Source organism: Tinamus guttatus, unplaced genomic scaffold (assembly GCF_059628265.1).
Source record: "Tinamus guttatus ecotype Peru unplaced genomic scaffold, ASM5962826v1 Tinamus_guttatus_pri_ptg000301l, whole genome shotgun sequence".
In the NCBI taxonomy this organism is placed as follows: domain Eukaryota; kingdom Metazoa; phylum Chordata; class Aves; order Tinamiformes; family Tinamidae; genus Tinamus; species Tinamus guttatus.
Window position 1 is genome coordinate 3,209,372 of NW_028288835.1, and position 12,374 is coordinate 3,221,745.

Consider the following 12,374-nt stretch of genomic DNA (forward strand, 5'->3'; position numbering starts at 1 on the left):
TTGGTATTTAGCACATGAGTGCATGACTTTTCAATTCTAACAAGGTTCTTTTAATACACCTTTTATGTGGAATATCTATTTGGAAATATAAATGAGAACAGCAGATAGTAATTAATTACTATCCAGCTACATGTCTGTTCTGCTTGTCGTGTTGTTACAGAGTCACCTAAGTCTAATCAGATTCATATGTCATTACAAAATTAGCATTTAAAAGCAGCTTACCTTGCTGTGTAACTGGGCTTCTGTTTAAATGTCTTTTTAGTTTCAGATCCTGCTGATTCAGACTGTAAATCACTCTTGGCACTTAATTCGTTTGTTCATAGCTTGAATTAGTTTTGAAGCTATCAGTTTTCAAACCAATATTTAGGACCTTTTCAATTATTCCGTGCAAGCCACGCAGGAGGCACATGCTCTTCTTATTACACACAAGGCTGAAGTTCATCCTATCCTGTTAGAGATTATTGTTTCTATATACGTAGAAGCTGAACAAGCTTAGTGTTGTAATTCAAATTCTAAGCAAATTAGGTGCCAGATGATTGCTTTGGACTTGCTCTGTGCTGGTTGGAGTTCCTTTAAAAAAGTTGGCAGACTTTCTTTTTTCTTCCCAAAATCTGAGCTTATTTTTGTAAACTGTGGTCCTCCAGAATTATGGAAGAGTGCAATGGTGTTGCTCAGTTCTGAAAAAAAAAATCCTAGTCAAAATCAGCAGGACGTGAAACTCAGTTATGTCTGAAGTGTAATAAACATTTCTGAGTGATCCCTGCTAAAGTATGGAAAATAACTTTTCTGCTATCTTTTTTTTTAAGAAGGAGAGGCTTTGGGAGTGTAAGGCTGTGCATGCATGTGATAGTTCCCATGTCCCTAACAAGAAAGAGGGAATAGGGCAGCTCAAGGCTTGACCGATGGGTCCACAGCTGTTTGGAATTTGAACACATCATTGAGTTGTACTGAATTCTCGCATATTCCACCTTATCTACCACCAGGCTTAAGAAGTCCTTGAAGAGGGCAAACTGTAGCCAGCCTGATGCTCTCCAAATGGCAGACGTGGGTGGGCCACAGTTTAGAGCTAGGCTATCTTCACTCCCTTCACCATCCCAGAGATGCAGATCTGCAGGTCAGTGATGCACAAACTGTAGGATATGTGTTGCAGGATTCAGACAGCATGTGGACATTGTGCATAAATCAGGAAACCATATTCCTTCTTTATTCTGTGCTTGAGAAACTTGGGCATCATAGGGGATACAGTGAGGAGGGAAACCCCAAATTATCTTCCTGAGAACTGGAGCAGCAATGGTCAAGAACTGTTGGCATTACAGTAAAATTAAATCATGCTTTGGCTCTGAGCTCTCCTCTTCATTGATTTTTTTTCTTTGTTTTAGAAGAAAGACAAGAATCAAGAAAAACAAATTATCTAGTGTCTGGAACAGATGCCTGGCAGTCAGCATCTCTGTCATGACTCTGGGGCACTCTTGCTGTGTAGTGGCAAATGGGTCCATCTTCCTTTCTGCCTGGTGGGACATCAAACCCTTTCCTTCCAGGAGCATCTTTGCCTTCTGCATTGTGATTTTTCAGACTTTAAATATAAACAATCCTTTAGGAATGTGAAAAGTCCCGGTTCCTACCAGTAATTAGGAGTCTACTTGCGTGGTTGGCAGGAAATGGACTATTCACCCTAGCGCGTTGGCAAGATCCCACCTGACTCAATCTGCTCACTGCCCTCTGTGTTCTTTTCTGGAGGTGACATCAGCTCCTTGGATGTTGCTCTGCAAAGGCCAGTGCTTCGGTAAAGTGACTACATTGGGTCTCAAGTGCAGCTTGCATGGGGGCATATAGTACTAAATGAATTAAATGGGCTTGAAGCACTTAAAAATCCTTCAGTAACTTCTACTGTGTTGCTCAAAATGCTTGATAGCCCTTTTGTTTTCAGCCCTCCATCTGAGACTCCACTGACTACTCTGCTAGGTGGGTCAACTGGGAAGGGAAGAGGCAATTCTAGATCAGCTCTTGTGAAGAGCACATTTGTAACTCTCCTAGGGACAGCCTTGTCCCCTCTCCAACAGGTTGGTCCACTCACAAAACTGGAAACCATTTTGGATATCAACTGGGTCATAGCCAATATTTCCACGTAGTCAGAGAAGGGGCTCAGCAGTGCAAAAGAGTGTCTTTCCCATGACTTAGTATTCCTAGTGGTGATTATCCTGTATGTATTTTAAAATTCCTATGGTTAAAGTCATGTTAATAATGATGTTTAATGCATGGAGGGCTCTCTGGTACTTATTTATCGTATTTGCCTTTATTGTGTTTCATTTGCTTTATAACCAGTTGTCGTATACCATGCCTTACAAAGCACCATACCTGTTTACTTTCATCTGGAAATTATTTGAGTCATAATTGGAAATAATATTCAGTTTCTCAAGAGAAAAAAAGTAATTTCTATTAGGTATCCAAAGCCATGTGTTTGTTAGATGTCAATATATAGGCTAGGTGCAATATTACAGTGAAGTCTTTTCTAAATTCTCCTGGGAAGGAAATGTTTTTTCTCGATAGCTCTGATTTAACACAGCTGTGTTGAAATCTAAGCTGATGAAATATAACTGTACCAGTTATATTTACAGGTGTATTTTTTCCCAATATGACCAGCATCTCACATGTCCCTCTTCATTCCATGTACTTCAGAACAACTTAAAATACATCACCAACTCTCTCTTTTGGAATTGCAGGGATGCAGGATTTCAATTACCTCAGCAGCAATTGCTTTGAAATCACAGTGGAGCTTAGCTGTGAAAAATTCCCCCCTGAAGAAACTCTGAAGGGCTACTGGGAAGACAACAAGAACTCACTTATCAATTACATTGAGCAGGTAACAACAGCAAAAATACAGCAAAACTCTAGTACATGAGACTTCCAACCATTGCATTGTATAAAAATTCTAGTTCCAAATTTCTTTTCAATCCGGTTGCTGCTTCATACTTCTTATACATCTCTGAGGTGATAAATCCTGTGTGATCTTTCTAAAGATAAGGAAGAAGGGAGCAAAAGAAAGGAGAAGACGAATTAACCTCATGTTACTTACTTAAACTGTTACAGATATTTAATTTAAATGATTTATATCAGCTCCCTCAATGAAAAGAAATGCACATCTCCAGAGTAGAATTGCTTTCCCCAGTAGCACTGGGTAGGCCAGGAGGAGATGGATTACCCCCTACAGATAGGAAAGTGTGTTTACAAAACATGGAATCAGTCGCTCTGGCCACACAGCAATGACTAGTTTAGCTTATAGCTGCCTGGAAGTTCATTTTAACACCAGGAGAGGACTGTAATCCTGGTTTTGTAAATACTCCCTAGCTCTGTCATTGCATTGGCTGTGAAATAAAGCACAGAGCCATCTAGGTTATTAAAGAGGATGATTCAATTAAAAATAACATGGGATCAGGTTGGAAGTCTGAAGCACAGTCATGCAAAAGGGTTGTTAGAAGACTTCTAAAATCTAAAATCTGTGTTTTTTAGACATTTAATGCCCTTATAACAGACCAAGCTGAAAACACATTCCAAACAGTGTGGGAGTTAGAGATTTATGAAACCCTGATGTTGTAATGAAAGATGATGAATAGATCTGATATCATTAACAGGTGCTCACCTAGGACTGTGAAATCAGAATATATCTTGTTAGAGGAGCTGGTCAAGTAACAGGTGCATTTCTTAAGGAATTTGTTTATGCAGGAATGGTTACTTGGCCACATAGAAAAATCGAAGTAAGTTTGGGCAGCAGGATGTGTGTAGGCTGAGGGAAAGGCTGTATCTGCACTGCAGGTTTCTACCCATTTATTACAAGCTCTGTGCTACCCAGCACTTGTTTAGCTCCTTTGCACAGGGGTTAATTTTCTCTAACTCACATATAACCATGGTGTCACTGCATTTTCATAGCAGTCAAAGCGTGACAGCTTAACTTGCCAACTTCCTTTGCTCCCGTGGAGCTGCCAGCTTTATCCTGGCAGTTCAGATGGTTTATCTGGCATTGCTTTTTACCTCTTTTTACAGGGTTAGAGGTCCCTCTCCGGTCCAGCTCTCTAGTGCTTGTTGAGGACAGTGCAAATATGGATTTTTCTGCTTTTCTAAGTCGCCATCTGTCAGGCTTGTCCCACAGTGTCAATTAGAGGAATCAGGTGAATGCAATTATAGCAGCTGAATAAATCGTTTAGGTTCTTAAAAGGGAATGTCCAGCTCTGGGACCTGGAATGGGGCACACAACACAGGGAGTTTAGGCATTTCACACCGGATTCTTGATTGCTCATGGAAGTCCAAGTGCTTAAATTCAGCCTTGTTCATGTTTGCCTTTCAAGCAGTTATGTCCTTTATTAGCCCTAAATTCTTCAATTAGCCCACGAAACTAAAAAAAAAAAAAATCGTTAATTCCCATTAACAAAGTGTTTCAAGTGAGTGTTCATTTCTGACATGGTTTGCTGCTTTATTTATTTGTTTATTTTTCAGATTCATCGAGGAGTGAAGGGGTTTGTTAAAGATCTTCAGGGCAATCCAATAGCAAATGCTACAATCTCTGTAGAGGGAATAAGCCATGATATCACATCAGGTGAGTGTCGTGCTTCCAGAAAATGAGAAGTGCTGGAATCAGAGCATTGCAGAGCATGCTAGCTGAAGCTTATTTAACTGAGCAAATTTTGATGCCAGGAAAACATGCTGTGCCTCAGGAAGGTTGTTAGCTGCAGGGTTTCAGGAATATTCCTATGGTATTTGCTTTCAAAGGGGATAAAGGCTAGTTGTTGGGATTCTCTGACAGCTCTGGGCTGCAGATCTTTCCTTATGGCTGTTGGTGACTCATGTGTAGTTGCCTGCTGATTTGGGCTTCAGGTTCTGGCAGGATTTAATGTCCTGTTTGCAGTGCCATTTTGAGTATAAAAGCTAAATTGCAGTCCAAATCTCTTATATTACTTACAGTGTGATCATACCTTTGGTATGTAAATTCTTGACAGAATTTCAGTTTACATAATTTCCTCTGTGAAGAAAAATTCTACCTGCTGTTTACAATTATGTAACATGCTTTTCTGTTTTAGAGCTATCTTCCTAAAAATACTGTGTTGGTTGTTTATACCAAGTGTGTCACCTCTTCACTATTGCTGCACCCACCTAGTTCTAGAGGTGAATTTAAAGGTAGTTTGCACAGTGGCAGCTAGAAGTCCTCCCTATAGACCTGTGCCTTCTAATTTTGCACGACAATGTTGTATTTGCACAAAATAGGGGTTAGAAAAATAATAATAAAATGCCAGTGATTTGTGCATGACCTTACATGATGGTCATTTTCCCACCAATGCTTCTCTCTGTAGTGTTACAGAGGCAGAGAATATGGTGATAGGGAACTGATTAGCCCCCCAGTTGGTTTGTATTTTTTTCTCACATCACCCACAGCATTTCTGCCAACCAGGAGAATAGCATGAACCATCTTCTTTCACTGTGTATAGAAAGGGAGGGACAGACAGGATTTATGAGGAGGAAATAAGTGGTGGAAAGAGATATTTTGAGGTATTGGAGGTTGATACAGATGATATTACACCTCAGGGTACTATGGTACAGAAAAGCATCTGGACATGAATCCTCTGCCGTCACTGTGTGTTCATCAGCCTGAGAGACACCCATATTAACAAAACACTGAGAAAATAAGCACTCAAATTTTAGCAGCTTTAGAAAGAGAGAGGAACATGTTCAGGCTTTATTTTTGGCTACCTCTTTGTTCATGACTTAAAAGGAAAGTGTCAGGTAGTTTTGGTGCCAGGCAGTAGAACACTCATCATAGCTCTGCAGCAGTATTTTTTTCGTTGTGTTTTATGAAGAGAAGGATCTGGGAACAGCTTAGTTTGAAGCCAAAACCCTTTAATTGGAGATTTCCGAAATGGACTGACTGTTGACATTTTCTGACCATATGGATTGCAGACATTTAAATAATACTTCCCTCTGTGCTTGGGCACTTCCAGTGTCCCTGTTCAGTTGCAGAAGTGCTGAAAAAGTGTATTAGCAGTAATGACCCTGTCCATAATGTCCCAGAGTGTCTTTTTCCTCCATGTGCTGTGTAGCCTTCAACCTGACAAATGCAGAATCTTTCATGGAGCGGGTACAGCACAAGTTCAGAGTTTAAATGTAAGTTTTTGGTTACCTGAAGCAAAGAAAATGTGTGGTGCTCTATTTATACAGCATTTACAGAAGAATCCTTTCAGAGAGACAGAAGAAAAGGGCTGACAGGAATAAGGAAGATGCTGAGCAAGGCAAACAGCCCCTTTTCCTTAGTTTCATGATTACTTTTATGCATCCTTTCCTGGAGCTGATGTTTTCTGCTTCTCCACAGCCAAGGATGGCGATTACTGGAGGTTGCTTGTGCCTGGAAATTACAAACTTACAGCTTCAGCACCAGGCTACCTAGCAATAACTAAGAAAGTAGCTGTTCCCTTTAGCCCTGCGGTTGTGGTAAGTGCTCACATGTGTTTTGGTTGATCTTTTCTTATTAAAAAACTCTCTTTTTTTTTTTTTCTTTGATGGTGTAAGTATATTCTGAAATTACACTGCTACTCCTGGTAAATTCCAGCATGCTAATTTACAAAACAGTCTGGAAATCTACTCATTAGAGCACTCATTAGAGTACTCAATCTACTCATTAAACCTCTAAGAATACTCTCATTTTAAACTCTTATTTCATCTGCTCCTGGTCTTGTGATGGCACAAAGAATGATAATGTTGAGATAATTGTACTTGTTTTTATTTATGGATTAATAGCAAATCAGGTAGAAGATTACAGATTTCCTCTAAATAATGTGACTCAAGAAATGTTGAGGTTTTTGTTGGGACTTGATGTTTTTAATCTAAATTGTCAGGTGACTACCCGGATAACTTAAGAACAGTGTTCATCTCTGTGCAGAAGGATAGTGAGGAAGCTCTCACTGCATTGATACTCAGTATTTTTGTTGAATGAGATGCCATATTTAAGAGTTCAGAAACATTCTCAGTTTATCCTCTGCACAGGTGTGGATTCTACATTTAAAAATTCAAATAGATACTCCTTTCTCTAGTGTATATCCTATTGTAGGTTGAATTGTACTAGCACATCATGCCTGTACAAACGAGCCATCTGTTAGAAAAGCTCCGTCAATTTTCCTGATAACATAAAATAGAAAGCACATTTTGATATGCTTGGAAGTCTGCATTTGCTAGGTGTTAGATAGCAACACCCTCATGGTACATTTTAAAGTATGCTAAAAGATTGAGGCTATTACTCAATTCCTAATTACTTAGGCCCCTAATTTTCTGAAGTGTTTCTACAAGTTAAGGACAAGATAGATGTCTGCCTTCTTCTGGAACTTTTCCTGCAATAACTATCAGCATTTTTAGATACATTTATTGTGCTGGTATGCAAGTACCGCACGTTAAATCAATCTTTGGTGGGGGAAAAAGAAAACAACTAAAATGAAAGGTACCTTCCCTAGCTCCCTGTCCATGTTAAATACCTCCTTTCAATAAATGACTGTAAAAACTCACCCCTGTGTCTCTTACCTATGCTTACCAGTGTTTTTGACTCTGTTACTCAGGTTGATTTTGAACTGGAGTCATTATCTGAAAGAAAAGAAGAGGAGAAAGAAGAGTTGATGGAATGGTGGAAGATGATGTCAGAAACACTAAATTTTTAAATGAAAATTCTGGCTTTCCAGCTTTTAATCTATTCTATGTTGACTTAGTATAATGTACTGTGGAAAGTCCCTATATTTTAGATATTGTGCACTTCACGACAATTAACTTCAATTTTTTTCAGACATCTTTTTATTAATATGATTAAAAATATTATTAGGCTCCTAGCTAGATAAATAAGTTATTAATTTTCTTTCATATTGTTATGAAAATTTACTCTTCTATACAATGCAGAAAAAAAAATGAGTGAATGTCTCTGCAACATATACAGAAGTACAATCTCTTGTGTGTCATTTGCAAGTTCAGGATGTGTAGGTTAACTCTTGATTTTAAAAAAGAAACACGCTGTAGTCAGTTCCCAATATTGCCAGAAATATTTGACAGTGCATAGTAGTAGACAGTGCTCCTTACTGAATTATGTAATGAATGTTATTGAAAAGACTTATAATTATAACAGTGTGGTGGTGTAATAATGTTTCACAAGGATTAAAATTCAGTATAACATTTTGTATGTCTCTGGTGTTGGGACTATTTAAATATGTAAGAAACATAAGCTTCTGACTTCATGTTAGCAAGTGGAAAGAATTTGCATAAGCTCTTTCATTAAAAGATGGCATGAAATGAACCAAGGGACTAACAGACCTTTATTCCTTAATCGCTAATCATACTTCAAGAATACCTTCTATTTATTTTTCATTACTTATCAACCAAATTAAAAATTCTGAATAGATGAAGAAGAAAAGTTTGTGCATTTTGTTACTATGCCGCTTATATTCATGTTTGACAGCAAGAAAAAAAAAATTGTTTTGGATGACGTCTCTTCCATCTAACTATTTTTTCAACAATCTTTAAACTTGTTAATGTTGTTTAGATGTGCAGCTGAAAGTTCACATATCTACCGAAAGCTACCAAAAACTTCACAGAAAATGAACAAGAAAACAGACTGATAACAGGCACACAAGGCAAGAATGGGTTTGTTTTCAACTCTGTTTCTTCTGCTGGATAGTCATATTTAAAATTATAAACAAGATAGAAAAGTGGAAATTTCATCAGTACAGTGAAATTTTTCTGAGGCATTTGAAGGCCAAAAAAAAAAGGAATTTCCAATTCTCTAGATTTAAAACAATCTTTAAGCCTCCCTTTTAAAAATAATTGAGAATTTACCTTCTTTAGAACCTTGTCTCATACACGTGAAACTTGCAGGAGTCGAAGCATGCACATGACCTATCAAATCTTTAGGGGTGCAAATTTGGTGTAATTCTTTTGAAATCACTGCCACTGTGCTACTTTATAGTAGCTAAGCACATGTCTGAAAGCTTAGGCATTGTTGCTGGTCTATTTTAATTCAAGAGCAGATATTTGATTTTGACAGCGATGCTAAGAAACAGAGGAAATCTGTGTTTAAATTGGCATATGATTTTAGTTAATGTTGTAGGAGCTCGGTACTGTTCAGAACCAACCAACAATGCATCATCATGCTCCCACCTTAAATGAAAAAATCACATGTTTAGGAGCAGGTCCAAATTTACCTTCTTCGGATATTTAAAAATCTATTGAAAACACTTCCTTTTTTATGATTTTGGAATTCTTTAATAGGAATAGAGCTTCAACTTTTATACTGAAAGGATCAAGGTGCCCAGTTATGCACATTCGGTTATGTGTTAAAAGGCAACTTGAAAGAGTTGGATACAAAACGCACTCTGCTGGGAAGTAAAAATACTCTTTTCGACTGAACCAGATAAAATCAAGACAAATAGAATAAAAAATAACCAAAAAGGAGACTGCTGGCATGTGGGTAAGTGGCTACAGGAGAGTTTCTGGCCTGCAAATAGGTGTAATTTGTCAAGTGTATATTTGTACCAGTCACCCTGCTCTGCAAACTTTTAATTTCAGTCCAAGCAATATTATTACATGGTACAACTCTTGTCATGCATTCACCACCCATATGGTAGATATTCTGGCCTACTTTCTGCAGGCATTACATCAAACTGATCTCATAACAAATTTCTAATCCTTATATTATGTGTATAAGATCCTCTAGCCTACTATTTCATGCACTGGATCTATATGCAGTGTCCCATAAATGATCTCCTGGTTTTTCTTTGGAAAATCCTATCAACTTGCTTTTACTGTGGTGAGACAGGTTACAGAATTAAATGTTACAACAGCAGAACCACTGCCACTGTTCTCGCTGTGTGTAAACATTTTTAGGAAGAGCTTAGCCAGGACTCAGTCAATAATTAATTCTGCAGCTTTTCTAGCTTACTTGAACTGTGTTGTAGGCCTTTGTATGTCTAAATGGAAAAGTGTTGTGCGTTGCTGAGCATTTGGTTAAAAAGGCACACCATGTACTATTGTACAATAAATCTACAGGTTTATTTTAAAATGTAAAATGTGTGAATAATTTACAGGTTCAAAACACTTTTTGGCTGGGCAGGTCTGCAGAGTGTGCCATAATCCTCCTTGGTGAGACGTGTATGCCGATGGATTTGTTAGGTGAACAGAGATTCAACACTGGGATTAAAGCCCGTGTCCTGCTGAGATCAATCCACAGCCTTTAGCTTTATGCCAGAACATTTGGATGATGCTTTTAGACTCTATTTCCTTACATTTTCCCCTCATGCAGGTTTTCAAGTCTACATGGATAGGTATGAGATGTTCCACATCCGTACAGCATTAGTGGGGGCAGAGTACACTCATGGGTCTTTACGTCTTGTAGTATTTACAATTTTATTCTTTTTCCACATTAATCCTCAGGATTACAAAGAATAGTTTAAAGCAAAGCTGGGTGGTCCTACACATTCTTATAAGTCTAACTCCAGTGGCCAGGACTATCATGAAGTGCATGAAATAAAAGCACTGCATCTGGAATGTGTTTCCTTTTTCCTCGGTGGTGGTGTTCACCATGATGCTCCTAACTGAAGCATGCTCATGGCTATTTCTGAGTGGACAATAACATCAATTAAAATGTACATCACAATTAAAGGTGGCGCACAAGAAGTGGGGGAGAGAGAGTTGTACCGATTTCTTATTTTGTGGTATTTTATCCGTTCTGACATCTGATAAATAGCCTTCAGAGAAGGGTGACCTTCACAGAAGGGTGACGTTCCTTATTTGTAGCTCGAAGGTACTGCAAGACCCAGAAGCATCACTCCCCTCTTTCTGACCCTCTGAATCTTGCAAAGGGCCAATATTGATCATCATCTTGAAGGTTTACTGTAATTACTGCAATTGCCTGTCGTATAGAGTTACACATGCTGGGAATAACTTGCTGCTGCTCGTGTGGCTCAAAAGGCATCTGAGCCATCATATGAAGCCATCAACACGGTCTCTGTTCCAGAGTCTGACTTCTATAATTAAACCAGAAAACAAACCCGCCCAAGACGTTTTCTGAAAGCCATGGTATAAAAGCCCAGTGGGATTCTTTGTCTCTCGGCTTCTGAGGGTTTGGAGTGAGCTTGTGTTAAGTTTCCAATTTTAAAGTCTGCTTTAGGAGGGGAAGAAAGAGGAAACTGAGAAGCTGGTGTAACCCAATGCCTCCAGGAGCTAAGGTTTTAAGCAACATAGGAGGTTTTGGAATAGGCACTATAAAAATGAAAGCTCTAGGAACAACTGCTGTTTACTTTCACTAACAATGATAATGGGAGCTATAATAACTAAGTTAAATGGTCTTGTAGTGTTGATCTTTTTTCTTCTCTTTTGTTTTGCCTCTCTGAGTCCTAGCTATTATATGTCACCAATGGCTTAAACGTGGCTTTAATTAGGCTTTAATTTATCATAATGCTGAATTAATGGTTAAGACTTGTATGTTATTTTATCTTTGTCCTACTTCATATTAAGTTAAGCTGCCACAGATTTTTATAATCACGCATCCCTCTGTGCAACAGTGGAAATTGTCTATGATGGAAGCTGAAGAGTTTGGCTCCTACACTGGGAATGTTGAGGGAATTTGGCATCTGGGATTACACTGGAAGCTGCTTAGTATTGTGAAATAAGTAAAGTTTCTAGATTTTTGTGCTAATCATTCTTCAGTAAAGGTCTGGGTAAGATTATGAGCCTAAGGGGAGTGCAATATGTCTGTGGCTTTAAGGCTTCAGCTAAAGCTGCTCTGGAAAGATTCCCATGAACATCACTGGGGTTTTTATCAGAACTTCAGTCTGTGACTTGATTAATGGGAGCTATCTGTAGCCAAGGTTGCTCATTTTGGATTAGCAGTACTTTCCAGAAGGAAAAAATACGAAATAATAAACAAGGAATTAAGTTAATTTTCACAAAGTGAAATAATCCTTGTATAATGGTTATTGCAAGAGAAAAAGTAGAAATAATGGAGATTAACATGACTAGTTTCATGCTACTGCCCAGTAGACCTCTCAAGCTCCGTTCACTAGAAGGTAGGAGGACAAATTGGGGGACATTGTTGTTGCATTCACCACGAAGGATGTGATCAGGGCCGTAACCAGAGACAATACTGAACTAGATGAACTTCTGACCGGGTGATAGCAGGGTAACAGTGAAGGAGATGATAACACCATTGCAATACCTGCCAATAGTCTGAGGAGTCCTCCAGTCTTCTGAGGAGCATGTTCTGGTATCCAAGCGTGCAGAGTCAGCATCCCTCTTCCACATTCCAACACCTCTAGCTCAAAAGGTAAATTAAACACATTTCGAAAACTATGGATGAGATTCAAGAA

General features: G+C 38.6%; 1 protein-coding gene across 1 annotated transcript in view; it reads left to right on the forward strand.

Annotated features, from left to right (window-relative positions):
• The window catches only part of CPE (carboxypeptidase E), a 48,989-nt gene extending 40,799 nt beyond the window's left edge, over positions 1-8,190 (forward strand). Inside the window, exons 6-9 of the mRNA XM_088528127.1 lie at positions 2,721-2,860; positions 4,489-4,588; positions 6,353-6,471; positions 7,587-8,190. Of these exons, the coding sequence (XP_088384253.1) occupies positions 2,721-2,860; positions 4,489-4,588; positions 6,353-6,471; positions 7,587-7,685 (458 nt within the window). The 3' untranslated portion in view covers positions 7,686-8,190. The remainder of the gene's footprint in view (positions 1-2,720; positions 2,861-4,488; positions 4,589-6,352; positions 6,472-7,586) is intronic.
• The last annotated feature ends 4,184 nt before the right edge of the window (positions 8,191-12,374 follow it).